Source organism: Balaenoptera musculus, chromosome 16 (assembly GCF_009873245.2).
Source record: "Balaenoptera musculus isolate JJ_BM4_2016_0621 chromosome 16, mBalMus1.pri.v3, whole genome shotgun sequence".
NCBI classification, from domain to species: domain Eukaryota; kingdom Metazoa; phylum Chordata; class Mammalia; order Artiodactyla; family Balaenopteridae; genus Balaenoptera; species Balaenoptera musculus.
The window spans coordinates 57,906,542-57,928,711 of NC_045800.1; the positions used below are offsets into that span (position 1 = coordinate 57,906,542).

The following is a 22,170-nucleotide window of genomic DNA, read 5'->3' on the forward strand; positions in this document are numbered from 1 at the left end:
TCTCTCTCTCTCTCTCTCTCACACACACACACACACACACACACACACACACACTGTTTACTCTTCACTACTTCTGTAGCACGTCATACCAGTGGCTTACGTAGCACAGAGGTGCACTGTCTCTTCATCCCTTGGGATCTGTAGTGGACTTCTGGTCAACCTAGTTCATGTACTTTTCCTTGCAGCTAGAGTAGCTAAGAACTCTGACACATGTGGACCTTGTGGGTCTTGTTCTTGAAACAAAACAAAAATGCCATCTTGGCTTGGGAATTATAGAAGTGTCACTTGTTAACTCCAGGCCTGGATTCTCCTTTTTTCATTGAATCAATACGTGAGTAGGAGACCAGGCAAAGAGCAGGGTGGGCCGTGGTGTTTAGTCTCTTTTGCTCCTGCCTCCTTTCAGCATTGGACTAAGCAAACTCCATGCTGTCTTTCCTCCCACTTTCCCTTAGTGAAAACCTAGCAGTTGCCATTTCCTTTATACAAGAACTGTTTTTCAGTGTTTGTTTTTTGTTCAGTCCGCTTAGTTTGTAAATGCAAATGTAGATTCCTCTTCATGCTTGTCTGGAGGGTTTTCCACGTATTTGTGATTTGGGAGATGACAAAGGGCATGTTTGACTTGTAATACAGATGAAGAATGGATAAATCTGGTGCATGTAACATGATCGGAGAGTCCCACAAACTGACTCACCCTGCCTTTAAGTGGGCCCTGCATTCTCATACTGCACAGATTCCTGCCTGTTGAACAACCAAGCATTGCTGTTACAGAAGTACAACTATACTAACTGGTATTGCGTACAGCGATTTCCGAAGTGGTGATGCTCGGAAATCCTCCATCCTGCACTTCTCAAGCTAGCCCTCTCCTGGCCCAGAGGTTCATGTTGCTTCCCATCTGGGGAAAGTATTTTACTTCTCCCCATCCTCCCTTCTCTCCCTCACCTCACCTTCTTGATGTTCCTGGCCTGAGTGGTACCATTTGCTTACTGATAACAGTATACTGTGACTTTTCATTCACAGCTTTGAAAGGCTTATGAGGCTTTCCTGCTTCCCACCCAGCCCAAACCGTGGGACTTTTCACACTCTGATCCTCTGATCAGTTTGATGTAGGAAAGCACATGGAAGCCATGTACCAGTTTGTATAGTCGTACCCTTTTGAACTGCCTACTCTTGAACAAAGTAGAGTGTGCTGAGGATTCGCATTGGCTGCTTGACACGCGCAAAGGCAATTAACCTGCATGCCAAAAAAAAAAAAAAAAATTAACCCTTAGAGTACTGCTTCAATATATTGGTTTAATGGTCTTGAATTTTACCAGTTGGGCAATGCTTCTTTCCCCAGATCAGAGTGCTGCATTTAAGTCCATATTTAGTCTAGCCAGGACATCAACCAGGATCCTCTCCTCCACAGCTTTCCTGAGGTGCTCCTGGGTCCTTTCTTATTAATCAACTGATGGCTTTTAAAAGGTCCAAAACACAGCCATTGTGTTTAATTGAAAATGGGCTTCATTTCTAATATGCTGGAGAGTAGGAAGGACTGCTTTTAGCTTACGTTTGTGTCCTCTAAGAGAAGTCAGTTCTTTAAGGGTTAATATGAAATTGAGGAATTTGGTGGTTTCTTCTGCTTGTCCTTCCTCCAAGGTGTCTGCATGATCCTCTTTAGATTCTTAGCTCAACTGTTGAATGATGATGAAAATAATATATGTATAAAATGATGAAAACAAATAAAAGAACAAAAGACTGTATGGTTGAATGGAAAGACCCCTTGGCAATGCTTGCTTGATGATCACAGGGGATAGAAAGACCAAATGTTTTATTTTATGAACGTTCATTTTGTCCTCTACCCCAACCACCACCACTGCACAGCAATGTGGAAGACTTGACGATGCTTTTCATTTACCTCTCGCTTTTTCTTCTTCCTGTCTAATAGCCCAATAGAATCCTGCCAGAATTTCTACAAAGATTTCACATTACAGATCGACATGGCTTTCAACGTGTTCTTCCTTCTCTACTTTGGCTTGCGGGTAAGTTTGAACAACACTGCTCAGTATCACGATGAGGCATGCAAGTGTTATACCCAGGGACCATTTCCCATCAGCATCTGCTCCCGCAGGCAAGCTGAAGCCCGTTGTTTCCAGGGGAGACGATAGATCCGCATTCTGATTTTCTGTGAGAGAGCCCTTTCCTTAGCTCAGCATTTCCTGAAGTACATGTTAATTTTGCTTCGAGCAGGAGAAATAGGCATAACTATTACACCTCTACTGGTCTACTGTTTTTCAACTCTCTAGTCACGCATGAATGCATGGTTACCTTAAATAGGAGGGAAAAAAACCTTCTAGTCTTAAAATTATGCTTATCAGTGCTCACTTAGCTGAATCCTGAGAGAACAGTGAGTTGTGAGGGTTGAATCAAGGGGCTAGATTGGCAGAATTTGCGGCTTGGGGGATTTATACTAGACCCTGTTTATGAAGGGAGCTGTACAGAATGTAGATTACAGAGATTGTGTGTGTGAATGAATGCATACATATATACTTTATTTATAGTTATATTTATATTAGAGACTTTAAGAAAGGTGAGGTAATTCAAACTTCCCTATGATGCTGTTGAAAACCACAGAAAAATATACTACCTGATCTTTCTCCAAGGCTAACAGAGCTTACAGTCACTCTCTAGAAAAGACTAGAGAGTGTATGCAAATTCAAAGACAAAAATAGCATGTGACTGGTGTAGATATAAGAAGAACATAAACTCTCCCTCCAGGCCCCCGTGACAAACCAAAACGTACCCTTGGGCAAAAGAGTATAGTTTGAATGCCGGCACCATGCTTCTCATTTTTTTTTCTCTCTCTCTTCTTTTTTCTTTCCCCCAGTTTATTGCAGCCAATGATAAGCTGTGGTTCTGGCTGGAAGTGAACTCTGTAGTAGATTTCTTCACGGTGCCCCCCGTGTTTGTGTCTGTGTACTTAAACAGAAGTTGGCTTGGTAAGTCAATCTCTCTTCCTTCCTTCTTACTGGTTTCTGAGCCATGGCTGAAATATAGAATCTGGTGCATCTGGGGTGCATCAGAGGACTGGGAATCCCCAGGAAGAAAGTTTTGTGGATTCATATGAACAACTCCTGGAGTTTTAGAAGTTGATGGTGAGAGACCTCTTGGAAGCAAGCACTAGCCCAGAAGGATGTGTACAGTGAGTGCTTCCGAGAATGTTTTATCGCTGTTGAAGCCCAGTGGTCATCACTGTCACAGCCAGGACCTCTCCATTCATGGTTCTGTAACTCTTCATTCAACTGGGAGTCAGGACTGGATGAAGAAGCCCATGGGCACAAGGCCAACTTTCTGAGTAGCTGATTCAGGTGCCCCAGAAGGCCTGCCTGCCAAAGTTAGCTTCTGTCTGCTTCTTAGTTTTGTGACGAGTGGGTCCTGCATGGTTTATTTACAGTTGTGAGTTCCCTTGTGGGGTGGGAGATAAGGTAAGTGTCTAGGGTCACCCTCACCTTGAGGGAGATCAAGCTCCTTTCCTGTGTTAAAGGAAGAGCTTTTGCTGGAGCTGTGTTCACACCTCACTTCCTGTGTCTGCTTGGCAGGTCACTTCCTGTATCAGGATTAGGACAATTTGGTGGGAAAAGTAACTAGCTCAGAGGATGGTCATGGCAGCCAAAGGCTTAGAGAGACAGCTTCGGGGTTCTCTTTGCCACACTGAATAATTTCCTCAGAGTGTTCCTGCTGTCACGGGTCTACAGGGGAAGAAGGGAGGCTGAAACAGGACTCAGAGGACTAGTTGTGGGTTCCTTCTGTCTTTATTTTCAGAAATGTTTGGTCTTAACCTATTTTTTTTTCAAAGTAATATATGTATAAATGTATGTGTGTGTGTATATATATATATATATATATATATATATATATATAAAATAGTATCAGCATTCAAAGATGCATAATGAAAATATTAAGTGTCTCTTCCGCCCACATCCATCACTGCCCCCTCCCTGGGATGCTCAGCGTTATAGACTTTCACATCTTTTCTTCATGCTGATTTCACCACAAACAAACACGGATGTGCACACATAATAGTGTTTTAGAGGTGGTGGTCTTTGTACAAAATCATTGTATCAGTCACATTGCACTGCAGTTTGGCTTTCTTACTAACTAATACATGACAGCCATGCCTTCAGCTCTGTAATGATTCGTTTTATGACAGTTGCACAGAATCCCATACGTTGCTGTACTGCATTTATTCGGCCATGATCCAAATGATGCACCACATGATTGTTTCATTTTCTGCTATAAACAGTGGCTCAGTCAACACTCTCATCCACATATCTGTGCAATTCTACCTCTAGATAGAATTCCTGGAAGAGGACTTGCTGGATCAAAGAGGATGTATATTTTTGTTTGTGAAGATATTAATGGAGAACTTTTCAAAAATGTTGTATCAAGATATGCTTCTGCTAGCAGTATGTTTTGACGTCCTTGCTAGCACTGTGAATTTATTATATACCTAGTATCAAGTATTTAAAAATAAGTATCTTTTATATACAATATATGCAGTAATCACATACATACATGTATGTGTGTATCTCTGTGTGTGTATCTTATTTGGATTCTATTTTCTACTAGTTTTCTCATTAGCATTGTATTCAGTTGCTCATTGGAAATGTTTTCCTTCCTGATCTGAGGGGTGCTTGCTTAGATGGGGTTTTCTTGCCAGCAGGATGAGACCATTAGAGCTGCACACCAATCTGAGAAACATCCTGAGTGTTTGTTTGTTAGTTTGCTCTGGTGCCTGGGGTTCCAGCCAGTTCAGCTGAGCTCTTAACCAGCCTTGTGACCTGAGGAACTCACTCTTCTTCCCTCAGCCTGTTGTTTTTCATCTGTGAAATAGAGGTTGGGTTAGACAATCGCTAAGGTTCTTTCATTTCAGAAAATCTCTAAGCCTCTTGCATCATTCATGGGAAATTTGAGAAAATTTGGGATCTTGGTTGTTGCAGAGGACTGGGAAGTTAGTGAATTAAATCACCAGCGTACCTGGGTCAAGATTATGTATGGACTGCTAACCGGGGCTCTTTCTAAACCATCCTGTTGTGAAGGGTTCACACAAACACACCCCCCAAACAAATAGACAAGGAGCGAAGGAAGGGAGAGAAGGAAGAAGGGAGGAAGAGAGTGGGAGGGAAGAGAGAGAGAGAAAGAGAGAGAAGGGTGGAGGGGGGAAAGGAAGAAGGAAGGAGGAAGAAAAGGAATCTGCCTTCTCTTCCTGGCTGTGTTCTAATGCCTCTGTGCACTTGAACAACAAGTCACTTTTCTGGACCCTCAGTTTTCCCATCAGAAAAATGGGAGGTTTAGACTAAATTAGCTTCCAGCCCTCATACTTCCTGAATCTGAACTTTATGTCAGGGTCCCTTGTGGTCCTAGAAGATGGAGAGGACCCCTACATGACTGTGGTGGAGACATCCCTTCTCTGCAGCTGGTAGGGCTCGCCCCAGGTCAGGGTGCGGAGCCGGGTCTCCTTGCTGTGAGTGAAACGCTCCCTGGAATCTTAGTGTTTGGAGGACTTGGATGTTGTAAAAAACAACCCAGGCCTTTTTGTGGATGATGTCATCCTGATTTTTGGAGGTGTGTTCTGATCTAGTGAAAATCAATCTGAGAGAACAGAAAAATGGAAGAGAGAGAAGAGAGGGTAGGGGAGGGATAAATTAGGAGTTTGGAATTAGCAGATACAAACTACTGTACATAAAATAGATAAACAACAAGGACCTACTGTATGGTACAGGGAACTATATTCAATATCCTGTAATAAACCATAATGGAAAAGAATATATATGTATATATATATACATATATATATAACTGAATCACTTTGCTGTACACCACAAACTAACACATTATAAAACAACTATAGTTCAGTTAAAAAAAAAAAAGAGAGGGAGAAAAGAGTAATGAGAGACACTTTGCTTCAGTTGTGGTTGCTCTTCAAAAAAATATGCTCTAGAATGTGCTTTAATTTGTTCATGAATTGAACAATGTTTATAAAGCAGCTACTATGTGCCAGGCACTTTTCCAGATGATTAGGAAACAACAGTGAATAAAATAGGCAGCACCCCACCCTCTGACATTGCAGTGGGGGAAGAACAGGAAAAAACAAGCCTAATAAATAAGTAAATCACTTATTTACTTTTACTTAATTACTTAATTACTTAATTTACTTAATTTAATTACTTAATTTACTTAATTACTTAATTACTATTTACTTTAAATAAGTAAATAGTATGGTAGGAAGCATAAGTACTATTGAAATTGGAAACAAAGACCAGCAACCTTTGGGGCTATGAAGTAATAATAACAACAACTAATAACCTTTCTCCTCTTGCAGGAGAAAACACCTTTAATGGCATACTTTTGGTTCTTTGGTAACTAAGCCCCTTGGGTAAAATCCAAAACTGGTCTGCCTGTTATGGAAGAGAATTCAGTATAATGATATTTTAAGGAGGTTCCTGCATCTGATTTAATACATGGGTTATTACACCGTGAAACAATTATTGTACCGATGAGCTGCCAGAGATAAAATGAACATTCCCATGAGGTATGGCTTATAAAGTAAAAGGAATAATCCCATCAAATAGGGCATTTCAGAAAGTGCTGCCCTCCTCTTAGAAAATGAAAAGTATTGCCTTTACTGGCTGAGGTTTGGGACAAGATGCAGGAAACTGAAGTCTGTCCCAGATCTGCACACACTTCTTGAGCCTGGTCAAGAGCAGAGAGCTGTGCTATAGCTGGCACCGTGGAGGACAAAAAGTGAAATGAACACCACGCCACCACCCCCCCTGCCCTTACCTTTTCTGGAGCATAACTTGCATCACGTTTGATTTCTTATTCTTCATATATGGTTGCATATTATATAGTACAATATTTATTTACTTTTCTGCATGCATCATCTTCGTGCATTGGACAGTATATTAATAAAAACAGCTAGTATTAATTCCAGCTGTGCTATGTGCTGGGCGCTCTGATAAGCCCTTGCAAACGTGAACTCAATCCTCATAGCAAACCTATGAGGTAGGAATTATTGTCCCCATTTTACAGATAAGGAGATGGAGGCTCAGAGAAGTTAACTTTCTTGTCCAGGGTCCTGTAGCCTGGGAGTAGGGAAAAGGCGTGCTTTACCCAAGATCTGGTCTGACTTCATGTCCGTTCTCTTAGGCTGCTCTTCTGCCTCTGTCCTTACCCTTGAGAGATTTGGGATGTTGAGGGCTGGGTTGGGAATGACTAAGCAGCTTTTGCTGCTTTATGTTGGCCTCCCTCTATCTCGTCCTATCTCATAGAAGCTTCACTTCAGGCAGGCAGGGAAGGGAAGAGATCTTGCTTAAAAACACACATAGCTCGTGTCTCCTTTTCTTCTCACTTTTCCTTGTCTACCTCCAGTTTCTAGAACTGCCATTAAGACCAGGGAAACAAACAGAGCTAGCGTGCAGTCTCCTGAGTCCCAGGGTACCTTAGAAACTTGGGGATTGGACCTGCTCCACCTGAGAGGAAGAGAGGGAAACAGATATATAGGTAGATCCCGGGGGCTCCTGCAGGTCCTAGGTCAGTAGAGCTAATTGGATCGGTATCATGTCCTGGGCTCCACCACCTCGATTCACATTGTGCTCAGCCACTTGCCAATGGGTCGCTGTGAGCACGGTCATTTTCCCCGTCTTAAACTCAAGTCTTCTCACCTGTCCGATGGGGATAATAATAGCACTCACCTCAAGGAGTTGTAGTGGGGATTCAGTGAGGTAATGAGTGACCACGTACATAGGACGAGCTTCATGAACAGAAGCCATGATTATCCCCAGTCTCTCTTTCTAACCTCCCTGTCATATTTTAAAGTCCCAGAGAAGAAAACAAACCAGAATGGAACCAAAAATAAGGCAGTGGGATGTGAGGCCATCCATGTCGGCAGGCAGCAAGTCGCTGCTTATTTTAATTCCTGTTCCCACACACCGGCTTATTCACAAAATCCTCACTAAAATAAATGTACCTTGAAATGAGAGATGAATCTTATTTTGAGACTCGAATAACATGCTCTGGGGAGAACGCTTTTGTCTGTTTGTCTCATTCTTGTGGGAACTGTGTCCCCAAGGTAGGTCAATGGGCTGTGCCTCCTTTGTTTATTGATGTGTTTTTGTTGAGGGTCATCTTGTGGGGTTAAAGGAAGAGAGTGGAGGAAAAGATAAGAATGCACGCCCCAGCCAGTCATTTAACTGGCCGTTATTGAGCACCTACTGTGTGCTCAGCCCTGGGATAAGAGGAACACATGCTTGGCCACCTTCTTTCCTAGTTTTACTGTGATTTCCAACATTGCCCCCTCTTCTCTGACCGATGAAATCAGGGTATGGTGAGGAGCCCCAGTCACTGAACTGTGGTCAGAAACTAAACCTGCTTCTCTAGTCTGTGTTAGACCCGGCCTTAGACCTTAGACCCGTTAGCAAACTCTGCTGGAAAATAGAAAACTCTGCTAAAAAATAGAAAAATGAGTTAGTGCTCAGTCAGAGGGCAATTAAAATGATGTAGAGTATCTGCTTATAAATATATGCCTGAGCAGTCCCTTTTTGTGTCAAAAGGTCATAAAAACAGGACTGTTAAAAAAAAAGTACAGGTCCTTAAAAACAACAACGACAGGACAAAACATAGTTCCTGTTGGAGACCAAGGTTTCAATTTAGTTTGGGGACCAAAATAAACACTCGTGCAGCAGCAGCAGGTAGCACTATCAGCTATATAATTACGTCCGAAATTGCGAGGTCCGGGCTGTAAGGGCTGGGGCAGTTCAGAGAAGAAAGAGCTCACGTGGGCGGGGGAAAGCGAGGAGGCGTCGAGGGGCTGGGGCTCGGCTGAGGCTTGTGACGATGGGTGAGACAGGCAGAGTGGGAAGCAGCGAGCATTCTGTGCGGGAGAGGAGGCTACCTTGTCTGGAGAATGGCAGGGGCCCACGGATGCTAATACCGTCTGAGATAAGAAAGTGTTTTTACAGCGTGCCAGGTATCAGCCTCACAACCCTGCCAGATGGATGTGTTTGTGTCCTATTGCTGCAGGAACAAATTGCCACAGACGTCGCGCCTTAATACAACACCCATCTATTATCTTACAGTTATGTAGGTTAGAAGTCCAACATAGGTCTCTCGGGGCTGTGCTCCTTTCTGGAAGCTCCAGGGAAGATTCCATTTCCTTGCTTTTTCCAGCTTCCAGAGGCAGCCCACATTCCTTGGCTCATGGTCGCTTCTTCCACCTTCAGAGCCAGCCACAGTGGGCTGAGTTCTCACACAGCATCTCTGATCTTTCTTTCTGTCCTCACCTCTCTCTGCCTTTCTTTTCTGCCTCCCTCTTCTACTTTTGAAGACCCTCGTGATTACATTGGATCCACCTGGATAATCCAGGATAACCTCCCCCATCTCAAGGTCAGCTGATTGGCAACCTTCATTCCCCTGCTATCTTAGTTGCCTTTTGCCATGTGAGTTGTCATATTCACATGTTCTGGGTGTTAACATGAACATCTGTGGGGGCATTATTCTGCCTACTGAAAGGGGTATTCCTATTATTCCCATGTTGCCAAAGAGGAAACTGAGGCTCATAGAGGGTAAGTGACTTGCCCAAAGTCATAGAGAGCCAGGAACTGTTAAGTTGGGACCCATGCCCCTGTTCAGACCTGCCAGTGGCTCTACATCGTGCTTTGGAGTCCAAAAGCTCTAGCAGGCATTTAGGGCCCTCTGTGCCCTTGACTCTTTGCACTTTTCCAGCCTATCATGGGAGGAGACCCACGGGGAGCTCTTGTTTGGAACCAGAGAATTTACCCCTCCCTGCATTTCTATCTAGCATTGAGTTTTGTTTTTGTTGTTTTTTTTCTCCTCCTGGGAGCAGATGAATTACTAGACAGATGAGCCTCTTATCATTGTACTTAAGCAAGTTACAGAGGTCTGGGCACCCCTTCCCGTGAGGCTGTCGTGACCGAGAAGAACCTGCTTGGTCTGCATATCCTTTGCTTAAAAGCCCTCTTTCCTTAGAGCTCATGCTTTCTTGCTCTTTTGGAATTTACTTAAGAGTAGAGAGAAATGGAATTGGAGAATGCCACATGAGTGAATGAGTTGTGACGGCCTGTCACCATTTTCCCAAGGAAAGCAGGGTGCGGGGTCAGAGCCCCACTCTCCCCTTCAGTGATCAGTCTTTCAGGGGGGGCTCGTCTGAAGGGCCAGGAGTCTCTGTGTTGTCCATGCACTTTATAGGGCGTCTCGCCCCAAGGCCCCTCCTTTGCTTGAGGAATCCCACAACAGGTGAGGTGAGGTGAGGTTCATATCAGAACCTTCATTAGCTAAACTCTGCATTGGGGGAGAGTAATCAAGAGTGAAAGCCTTTGGCTGGTTTCACTTTCTGGACATCAGTAATTTTTAGTGTATTGATATTCAAAACAAAAAACACAAACAAAACAAAACAAAAAACCGAGTGTGATTTGGGCAGAGAGTGGAGGCCGGTGCCAGGCACTCAGCCGTGCCTCTCTTTCTCCTTAGACTTCCAGCTGCAGCCCCACCGGGTGCATCTGCCCTGCTCGCCTTCCCTCGTCCCTGCCTCAGGAGTGAGTTTTTTCCCTGCTGCTCTGAATATCATCTCTCTCCTCAGGAATGCACAGCTCTAACCCCACCTCCTGTGGGAAGCTTTCCCATCCTCCCAGCTGGAATGAATTCTTCCCTGACCTTTATTACCTTTGCTCTTGCGATTAATGTTGTAAGAGCTGTATAATCAGTCTGTTTTCTACTCTCAGTTCGAACTCAAGTTCTGTGGGTATTGTGGCAGAGACCTTGACCGTCTTGTTTTTTTGCTGTGTTCCCGGTGTCTGGAACAGTGCCTGACACACAGTTTGTGCTTGTTGAATGAATGGGTGTCTTCTTACACTAACGATAATAATGAACTTGATTGCTTATTAAGAGCAGACACTGGGCTCAACATTTCACAGGCATCATCTCAGTTAGCATTTACAGCAACTCAATGAGTAAGTACTGTTAGTCCAGTTTTACAATTTAGGAAGCTGAGGTTTGGGGACTGGGTAACTTCCCCAGGTAGTAAATGGTGGATCCAGGACTCAGCCCAGGTCAGCCTGATTCTGGAGTCGGTGCTTTAAAAATGACTAAGCCAGTGGTTCCTAAAGTGTGGTTGCCAGACCAGCATCACCAGCATCACCTGAAAACTTGTTAGAAACGCAGATTCTTAGAACCCAACCCAGACCCAGTGAATCAGAAACTCTGAGAGCTTGATCCAGCAATCTGTGTGTTTTACAAGCCCTCCTGGTCATCCTGATGTCCACCCAGTTTTGAGAACCACTGTCCTAGTCTGTGCTGGGGTGGCTTTCAGATTTGGTTGTCTCTTAGAATCCCTGAAGAGCTTTTAAAACTCACCATGTTCAGGCCAAACCTCCAACCAATTAAATGGGAAGATCTGGGTTGGGAGTTGGGGAGTGACCCAGGCTCAGCATTTTTTTTAACACTCCCCAGTTGCATCTAAAGCACAGTAAAGATGAGAACCACTTGCGTATATATGTATCTTCTAACTATGACTGTTGAATGAATTCCTCCCTAGAAGGGTGCTTCCTAAGCTTCAACGTGCACATGAGGCACCAGGAGATCTTATTCGAATGCAATTTCTGATTCAGGAGGTGTGGGGTGGGATCAGAGACTCTGCATTTCTACAAGCTCCAGAGGATGCTGATGGTTCTGGCCTGGGGACCAGACTTTAAGTAGCAAGGCTTTCCAGCCTAGACCGTGCTTATCCAATAGGGTAGCCACTAGCCACATCTGACTATCTAAACGTAGATTGAAATCAAAATTAAATAAAATAAAACTCAATTTTTCAGTCATACTGGCCACATTTCAAGTACTTAAGAGATCCACATGACTAGTGGCTAAGGTATTGGACAGCACAGATAGAGAACGTTTCCACCGTCGTAGAAAATTTTCTTGGACACCGCTGCTCTCGGATGTGAGTCTTGTGTTGGAAAGTACCATGAACTTTTACTTTTTGTACCTCTGGGACACTCTTGCACGCAGTGGAAGCTTAACAAATGTTTATTGAAGTTATTTTTAGTGGAAGGTCCAATGGTACCAAGCCTGTATAGAAAGGAAGTAATTCACTTTCTTGGATGGCTGCTAGGGAATTCATTAGTATGGTGTCAGTGAAACCCCTCACCACCCTACCCGAAGGGAATTAAATGTACGCAAGGCCGGAGTAGGCAAAAAGGTATAATAGAGGCCCTGGCACCAGCCCCAGCTTCATCGCCAGGACTCTCTTACTGCAGCCGAAATGGCCTTTTGGGCTCTGAAAAGAAAGGACTCTGGTTCCCCCTACAGGACTGTCCTGGAGTTTGCTGGATTAGCGTGAGATTAAGTCTGATGGAAGAGGAAAGGGCGACAAGCGAACTCAAACTCAAACGGGCAGTTTGTGGCTAGCAGAGGGGTGGGTTGGCTCACTTTGCCCTCCCATAAGGTACCTGGCATCTGATAACGACTCAACCACGATGACCAAGGGGGTTCCAGGTCACAGTGCCCAAGGTGTGGAAGGAACGGCCTTTGAGAGTCCCCAGAGGTCACCTACTCCATAACTGAGGCGGCTGGACTTTCAACTCCTACATCTAGATTCTCTAAAGTCCAAAGCCTTCCAAGTAAACCCCTCCCTACAGTCAGTGGTTTTATTTAAAATAATAATAATAATAAAGGAAATTAAAAGTGTGACTTCTCTTTTTGGGGTCTGATGTCTTTGGGGGCAGAAAGAGGTTGAGAGAGAGAGAGCTTTAAAAGAGAAAGGTCTGTAACCAGAGTAGTGATAGATGTGTTCACATTATACATTTATATGTACGTGTATGTATATGTATATATGTGCATATACATATACAATATATCATTATCTCAGGTAAGCTTACAAAGAATACTATGAAATAGGTGTCATTTTATAAATGGGGAAACCGAGGCATAGAGAGTTTCAGTAACTTGCTAAGAGTCACAGAGTAGGTACGTGGCAGAGCCAGGCTTCGGACCTGGGCAATCTACCTCCAAGGTCCATGTTTCTCAATACTATATTATGCTTAAGCTATAAGTTTATCTAGCCATAATAGTTACACTTTAAAAAATTAGTCTAACAGTCTTGTCCAATCAGATGAAAGACTAAAGCTTCCTCCTTGCCCCGGTCCCCTGACAAATCCTACCAGAATTGAATTGGTACTCCCAGGTGGGAAAGGAAATTGAGAGGAAAAGTAACTCATTCCATTCTTTGGAAAAATTGAGTCAATGACAATTCTATAACTTATCAGCTTTCAAACTATTTTTTTTTTTTACCAGCCCCCTCTTCTGAGCTTCTTGGTTTACTCTATACTAGTAGTCAAATGAGTAAAAATCATCCATGTTACTATTGTTAGTCCATCTTGAATGGACCATCATGTTAGAGAATATGGGCTCTACTCTTTGCCTGAGCTTTATTTTATTTTGGAGGCGGGCAGGAAGCCTCAGTAGCACATGCATCTTGGTAATGGCACTGAAACTGAATTGCTGTAGTGGGACAAGAAATGAATTCACTAAGTTCTGTCCCTGTGATTGGGCTCCGAAGAAGGCAGCCCCAGCAAAGTGGAATGCTAAAGGTTTTAGATGTTTGCCAGGAAGCTGATTGCTGTTGCAGTAGTTTCTGTAGCTGAAACTGCCTCTAGGGAAATTATTCCCCTGTAAGAGATTTCCAATTGTGTTCCCTTGATATTGCTTTGTCAGGGACATGCTTTAAATAAGATGCCCTCTGTAGGTAGCAGAGATTCTAAATCCTCTCTGACTTGTACAGCTCTGTGATATGCCAAATTGGAAATAACATTCTAAAATGAATGTCTTCAAGGAACAACTTCAGCAGTAGGTTTTCATCGATGCCAAACCCTCTCCAGATGGCTGTACTTCATCTGGGGTATTACTGGAACAGTCTCCCCAAGCAACCTAAATCTCTAGGACTGGACAGATATTTACCTTCCCATCATCTTCAAAAAATAGATGCCTTGATTCTTCTCGATGAGATCAGGGCCGTGATGGATTGACCGGGCTAGCTGATCCAGTAGGGAGAAAATGAACGCTGGGAAGCAGCTCCGAGACACTCATGCACTTATTCAACTGAACACCTACTGTGTGCAATTCACTGATTCCTAGGAGTGGCCCACAGATGGGGAAAACAGCTCTGCCTTAAAGATGTTGGTAATTTAATTGGGTGGGTACTTTATAAGGAAGAATGAACAATAAATGTCCAGGAGTTCAGAGGGAGGAAAGTTGGCCATCCCAGCCCAAAGTGGATCCCAGGTATCTAAAAAGTAAGCATATTCCTCTAGAGCAGTACTGGCCAGCACATTCCCTGGGAGCTCGTTAGAAGTGAAACTTCTCGGGACCACATGCAAACCTATAGACTCTTTGGAGAATGGGGCTGAGGAATTTGGTTTAATAAATTATTCAGGTAATTAATTGCCATATTGGGTTGGCCAAAAATTTTGTTTGGGTTTTTCTGTAACATCTTTTTTTTTTTTTTAAATTAATTAATTAATTAATTTATTTTTGGCTGTGTTGGGTCCCCGTTTCTGTGCGAGGGCTTTCTCTAGTTGCGGCAAGCGGGGGCCACTCTTCATCGCGGTGCGCGGGCCTCTCACTATCGCGGCCTCTCCTGTTGCGGAGCACAGGCTCCAGACGCACAGGCTCAGCAGTTGTGGCACACGGGCTAAGTTGCTCCGCGGCACATGGGACCTTCCCAGACCAGGGCTCGAACCCGTGTCCCCTGCATTGGCAGGCAGACTCCCAACCACTGCGCCACCAGGGAAGCCCCTGTAACATCTTATGGAAGAACCCGAACGAAGTTTTTTTGCCAACCCAACACATGCTGAACTGTGTATTAGATACACTAGTATATTAGTGTATATTATAATATACTTGACAATATATTAGAATCACCTGGGGAGCTTTGAGACTTCCCTCCCCACCTCCTCCCTCCGCCCCCAGCCCCAGCCCCAGCCCCAGCCCCAGCCCCAGCCCCAGCCAGGCTGTACTTCAGACCAAGTGCATCAGAATCACTAGGGTGGAACTCAGCCATCGTAATGCTTTAGAGTTCCCTGTGTAATTCCAACGTTCAGCTGAGTCTGAGAAGCCCTCCGCAGGCGTGGTTCTTAAATCAGGAACATACCCGAATACCTGAAAAACTTAGGAAACAAGAACAAATACATGTGATCCCCTTCCCAGATCTATTGAGTCAGAGTCTCCGGTCATCATTAAGGATAGTTGCTTTAGAACAAGGACACTACGTATTCTAGATAGATCAGTGGCTTTCAAACTTTGGCGTGCATCAGAATCACCTGGAGGGCTGGTTAAAACATAGATTGCTGGGCCCCATTCCCAGTTTCTGATTCAGTGTATCTGGGTTGGGGCCTGAGGATGTGCCTTGCTAACAAGTTCCCGAGGAACGGCTGATGCTGTTAGTCTGGGGCTACACTTTGGGAACCAGTAGTCCAGCCTAGCATGAGGCTAACCATGATTTCTAGTAGTGGCCGCTATGCCCGTTTCCAGGATTCTCATATTCTAGTAAACCTTACTATTTTTACCTACCAAAATATCAGTATCTTTATGGATGTAATCCCTTATTTCAGTATATTTTTGAAATTAAAATCTGAATCATTTACATCTTGAGATATACCCAGTGTATTATATTCCACCGTATAATTTCAACTTGAACAGAGGGGCCCTCTTTAGAAAGACCTCTGATCTTTCATATGTGACTCTATTCTAAGGTATTCCAAGTCCTGGGTTACTAGTGAGAATAAGGACCTTTGTTTGTGTTTATTGGTCACTCATATTTCCTCCAGAGCCAGTTTGGGTGGATACCTCTTCTTAAACTCCCTTGAATTGGGATAGAGTTGGCTCATTAAGGAAAATAGGAAGAGGATGTGTTGGAGATTTGGAAAGAAGAAGGGAGGGGAGAGATCCCAGGCCCAACTCCCATCCCTTCCCTCAAGACTGCCCTTCTCCCTCATCTGAGATAAGAGTCCCTCAGCTCCCTTCTCCTGGAAAGGATTCTGTTAGGGCCTGACCCCTCTCCTCCCCCAGGATCATTTACTTTAACAAACCTTCTTTCCCAGTCATCCTACCTGGAGACGCTGAGATGCCCAGGCCTGGACCTGGGCCTGCTGGCCAAGGTAAGGGCAGATGATGGGTGATGAGCAGGGCTCTGTTTTTAATGAAACACACTGTATTACTAGAAACAAGTACCAAACACCAGAACGGCACCACTTTGCTCCCATATGACAATCACTATATTCAACTTCTCTTTTCCCAGATAAGAACTGAGCAACCCACCCCACAAAGGGGACTGTTTCCTTCAGTATTTCCTGGGTGGATTGAAAAACATCCTCCCGGCCCGACCAGGGGCACAGCAAACTCTTCCCTTTTGTAAAAACTCAGTCTCACAGTCTCTCACCTTTATATTCTCATCCAGCCTCCCTCTCCACCCCTGTTTGTCTGCCTCTTTGTGAGTGTCTCGCCTCTTTTCTCCAACCACCCTACTTACCAGCCACTCCGACCCCAATTGCAGATATATCCCATCTCCACAACTTTGGTAGTTCCCCTGTCTAGCTGTCCTCTCTAAATATTTACCTGAACTCAACCAGTTAATGATCTGGACTCTTTTAAAACTATTATCATCTGTATCTCAAAAGGGCGGTCTTCTGATGTTGGCTGTGTTTTTATAAGGAATACGTACAAGTCCTGGCTCAACTAGATCAGGAATTGGCAAGTCTGGCTCACTGCCTATTTTTGTAAATAAAGTTTTATTAAAACACAGCCACCCATTCATTTACATATTGTCTTTGGCAATGAGACAGAGACTTATGGCTCACAGAGCCTAAAAGATTTACTATCTGGCTTTTTACAGAAAGTTTGTGATCTGACTCCTGCTCTAGATCAGCAGCTATGTTACATATTCTTGTACATTCCTCTAAAGGTCTGCACATAGTAGCTACTAATCAGTTTTGATAAATTGGGCATGAACTTTCCTCTGATATTGGTTAGAAAGGTACTAGTAATAAAACAAAATCTTATATTTGCTGTTTTATTATTATTATGCTTAGAGTTACCGTGTATTATGTAGCAGGTATTGCACCAAACTCTTTATATGCTTTCTCATTTCATCCTCTTAACAGCCCTATAAGACAGAAGAACCTGGAACTGGGGGAGGTGAACTATCTCCTTAGCTCTGACTTCTGAAAGTGATGCAGTAAGGATTTGAACTCAGGGCTTTGTGATCTTAGAGCCTGTGCTTTTAATTACTACTAGGTACTCACTGTTCAGTACTAGCCCTTATATGTGAGGAGAGATGGAAATCTTCAAAAACCCTATCAAGGAGATAAGGCATATAAACAAAACTGGCGTATGGTAAAAAGGGAACTAGGAAGAGGCAGTGGCCCTGAAAGCGAGCACCTCCTTAGATTTTGTTCCTTGGGCCCCTCACTCACCTTACCCTAATCTCAGCCCTAGTTTAAGGAACCCTATTATATTTTTATTATCTTTTTCACTTATCCTTTCACTCAACAAACCTTAAAACAACTGTAATATGTTAGTTGCTGTGCTGGGCTTGGAGTTTAAACTGTGAGTAAGATGTCTTTCCCCCATGATGGGAAAGACAAGTCTACAAACCCCAGGCTGTAAACCCAAATGTTTACAGGGACAGAAAGATGACAAAGGAGTGAAGCCTGACAGGGAAGGCTGTCTGGCTGGGTAGTGAATACTCCTCTTAAAAGCATAGCCGTTGATCACCTTTGGCTGATTCTTGCCATATTGACACCTTCTCAATGTCCAGTGGCAACTTCTCCCCCTCCCTCTCCCTCTCCCCTTCTGCCCTCCGTCCTTCCCCCCCCTCCTGTGTCTTCTCCTCACCCTCCTCCTCCTGCCCCTCCCCCCCGTTCCCCCTCGTCCTCCTCCTCCTCCAGATCAATTATTTTTGGCTACAGTGACTTGCCTTTTAGAAACTGATATAGGCCATTTCTCTGCCAGGGACACAGGAAATTCTGGTGTCTTCTCTATAGAATATGGTCTTCTTAGACTGTTTTCCCTCTTACTACATCTATTGTCTGGTATCATTACAAAGCCTATGACTTGGCATCTGTTGACAACACTGAACAGGTTACAGCAGATTAACAGCTAAATATTCTTAATATGGTAGGTGAATATCTTAGGCAACTTAGGACACTGTAACTTGACTTTGCAAACCAAGTCAGAAATCCTTTCCCAAATGTTATGGCCACTGGAGCAAAGTGCACATTGTCTGAGGCCCTCTTATTCTGATTTTTCGTTTTTTAAATTTATTTTAGGAGATATGCCTTTGCTTCCCTCCCATTAGTCAAAGCATTTCCAGTCTGGTGGAGAGGAAGGGCCAGGCTCGATTGCAAGCACAAAGGGACCTATGAGAAACACAGATGCTACATGCTTTTACCTGCATTTACCTGCCCCCCGGTGTCTGTCCTCTTCCAGTAACTCAGAGGCTCTCCCCAGACCCTCACTTCAGCACCCTTGCGTTTTCCAGGCCACTGTTCTGCAAAGATTTGCTGTGTAGTGCTGCCACCTAGTGAGAGAAAGTAGGAATGGACACCATAAGAGCTGCTGTCCTCAGAATTCGCTCTTCTTGAATCCTGGTTAATTAACCTCAGCTGAAATTAGGTCTAAGGTGTTTTTTCTTTTTTAATAATTTATTTATTTAATTTATTTATTTAGTTTGGGCTGTGTTGGGTCTTCGTTGCTGCGCGCGGGCTTTCTCTAGTTGCAGCGAGCGGGGGGCTACTCTTCGTTGCGGTGCATGGGCTCCTCATTGCAGTGGCTTCTCTTGTTGCAGAGCATGGGCTCTAGGCACGCGGGCTTCAGTAGTTGTGGCTCGTGGGCTCAGTAGTTGTGGCTCACGGGCTCTAGAGCGCAGGCTCAGTAGTTGTGGCGCACGGGCTTAGTTGCTCCACGACACGTGGGATCTTCCCGGACCAGGGCTCAAACCCACGTCCCCTGCATTGGCAGGCGGATTCTTAACCACTGCGCCACCAGAGAAGCCCAGGTCTAAGTTTTTGATGCTGAGAAGATAACCCATCCCTCAAAGGGTCCCCAGACTATGTATAGAAGCCTGAAAAAGATGACTGTCAGTCCAATAGCTAGGATTTTGAGAAGGAGGCATATGTATTCAGGCTAAACGTGTGCTGAAACCACTCCCCTAACAAAACCAAATCTCAGCGGGCATCCAACACAGGTCTAGGAGAGGAATTCTAGCCTGAATCCAGAGTGAAGATGTTACCTGTTTCATTAAAGTGAAGGACCATCTTCAATTGTTTACATAATCTTTTTAAGCCCAGGAGGATATTTTTCTCTCGTCTTTTGACTGAATTGGTTTTGGATTTGAAAGAAATATTGAAGTGATCTGTCACTTTCCTTTTCACACATCAAGCTGTCAGCTTACAAAAATGAAAGAATTCACAGAGTCTGAATAGACATGTTTGTCAAACCTAAACAGAAATAGGAACTTTATTAATAAACTTGAGTGTAGTCATAATACATATACCTCAATATAGCAGCACCTATATATGAAACAGAACTGTGGTGCTGAAATGAGATGCCTCTGTGTTAGTAGTGTTATTTTACTGTTTCCTCCTGGGAGGCGAGTTAGCAGAATATTACCGTTGATTACCATTGGGTGGGTTTCAAAGGTCATTTCTGTAGAAGATAATAGAGCTTTTCATATAATATGCTTTCAGTCCCCTAGTAGATGCAGAATTATATGAAAAGAGGCCAAAAAAAGTTGTGAATATTTTTTATCCTGAATTGTATCAACTTATTTTAGGGAAGAGAAAGCCTGTTTATTTTTCCTGTTATGACATTTCTGTCATTTCCTTTGACTCTCTGGCTGGACTTCATCTCAGCAAAGTTGAAAAATATATATATTTTAGATGGGAAAAAAAAAGGGGAGGAAGAGACCAGAAGAGGAGTGAGAGCTACAATAGAAGGAAAAACAGAATTCTGGATGCCCTCTTGCCATATGGAAAGTTTAGAGATTTCAAGGAGGAAACACATTCGAGCAGTTGGCTGTGTTATTCCAGGGATAACAGGAATCCTGGAAGCATTTGTGGTTGGTGAAGGGACACTTCAGTTATCTGACTCTGGCTGCTAGAATGAGGCAGTTAACAGGGCAAGAAAAACAAATACCCATGCGTGCAGATCTCCTTTTGTCCAAATTGCTTCCACTGGGTATAGGTAGCAAAGGAAAACAACTGCTTCCGGAGGGGAAAGAGCTACTGAGTCCTCCTGGAATTAGGTTTCCAGAGCCCTACAGGTTCCAGGATCTTCAAAAATGATCAGTAGCGTGTGTGTGTGTGCGTGTCCAGGAGGACAGGGTGGGTGGTTTGTGTGTGTTTTAAAATAGCCAACCCATGTTGAAGTCGCAATCTGAAAATGTGTGTGGAGAGAAAATCTTCATGATTCTTAGCTCTAATGGGCCAATTTATGAAGCCAGCATTCTCTGTCTTCTCTGCTGGTGTGTGTGCAGCCTGGCCACCCTTTATGCCAAAGACCTTGAGCAGACCTTGGCTGAAACCCCAAGGTATACTCCCTGTTCTCTGTCAGCAGCGATCTGTGGAACGGATTTGGTGTGGGCTGCGTTGCCTTGGGCAGAGTTCATGTGTCATTCAGGAGGCGATGCATCAGGCCACAGAGGCAGAAGGACGCTGCCTTATGTCCAAGGAAATGAGTGAATCAGAAAGCCGGATGGGGGCCACCTCTAAGGACGTGAGGAATCGCAGAGAGCAAAACTGGAAGGACTTGGGAACAATGTGTCCTTTATTGTACTTACGAGAAAACGGGGGCCCAGGGATGCCAAGGAATGGGCCCACATTTCTTCTACTAATTAATTAATTCTTCCACGTATTCCACACTGATGCCTGAGCGCCTCTCGGGCCAGGCTTTGTCCTCAGACCCGGGGTTACGAAGTGGGCAGGTGTCACACAGGGAACAGAAGCTTGTCACAAGTCAGTCTAAAAGCGAAACCTGATTGAGAGCCAAGAGTCTAGGGACGGAAAAAGGGGGAAAGGAGAAAAAGAGATCTACCTTGGTGCTGTACGGTTTGGGCACTGATTTGACAATCTTTAATAATGATAATAACTGTCAGTGTATAATGGGAGGTTAGCCCACGTAACATTTCTTAGCACCCACCAGACTCGTCATCGCAGTGGTACTTATAAGATTATTTTTTAGTCTCCTTCTCCTGCTCTGGACCCCGACTGTGAGTCCCACCATGCAGGTACCTTTCTTGGCTCTATGTTTTACCCCCAGAACCTGCCAGAACACTTGACATATGGTAAATATCCATTGAGTGAATGATAAAATGACAAGGGTGCCCAAGTTCCATTCTATAAGATAAGGCTCAGCAAACTTCTATAAATAGCCAGATAGTAAATGCTTTAGGCTTTGGGGGGCCGGGTGGTCTCTGTCACGATTATTCAGCTCTGCCTTTGTAGCAGGAAAGCTGCCATAGACAATACGTGAAAGAATGGGCATGGCTATATCCCACCAAAACTCTGAAGACACTGAAATTTTAATTTCATCCAATTTCATGTCCATGAAATATTATTGTACTAATATTTTTGAACTATTTAAAAATGTAAAAAAAAAAAAATTCTTGGCTTGCAGGTTGTATGGCAAGAGGTGAAAAGTCAGATTTGGCCCACAGGCTACAGCTTACCATCTGCTGCTATAGGAGTAGCTTAATGGTTAGAGTAAAGGTTTTATGAGATTTTTAATTGATTGATTGGCTCATCCATTCAAGCATTTACTGAGGACGTGCTCTGTGCCAGGCTCTGTATCAGGCAATGGACATACAACAGAAATAGGACACGGTGTCTGTCTTCAGATGGTTTAATATCTAATTGAAGAAGATACATGTAAAAATAAAAGTGTAATAAACATATATAGTGAAGTGACCTAAGCTTGGCCCAGGGGAAGGAGTGGTCAGTTCTATTCCATTCACAGAGATGGTGTTGTTTGCACCACCAAGGTCTGAATGATGCCCAGGAATAGACAGGGAAGGAGCCACGTGAGGAAAGGTTCCGAAGCAGTTTCTTTTATGGGGTCTGAATCCCTCTCCTG

General features: G+C 43.9%; 1 protein-coding gene across 5 annotated transcripts in view; it reads left to right on the forward strand.

Moving 5' to 3' along the window:
* The window catches only part of KCNMA1 (potassium calcium-activated channel subfamily M alpha 1), a 745,231-nt gene that overhangs the window by 435,062 nt on the left and 287,999 nt on the right, over positions 1 to 22,170 (forward strand). For all 5 annotated transcript variants that reach the window (XM_036829453.1, XM_036829449.1, XM_036829450.1 and 2 more), the window contains exons 4-5: positions 1,925 to 2,018; positions 2,864 to 2,975. In XM_036829453.1, coding sequence (XP_036685348.1) covers positions 1,925 to 2,018; positions 2,864 to 2,975 — 206 coding nt within the window. The remainder of the gene's footprint in view (positions 1 to 1,924; positions 2,019 to 2,863; positions 2,976 to 22,170) is intronic.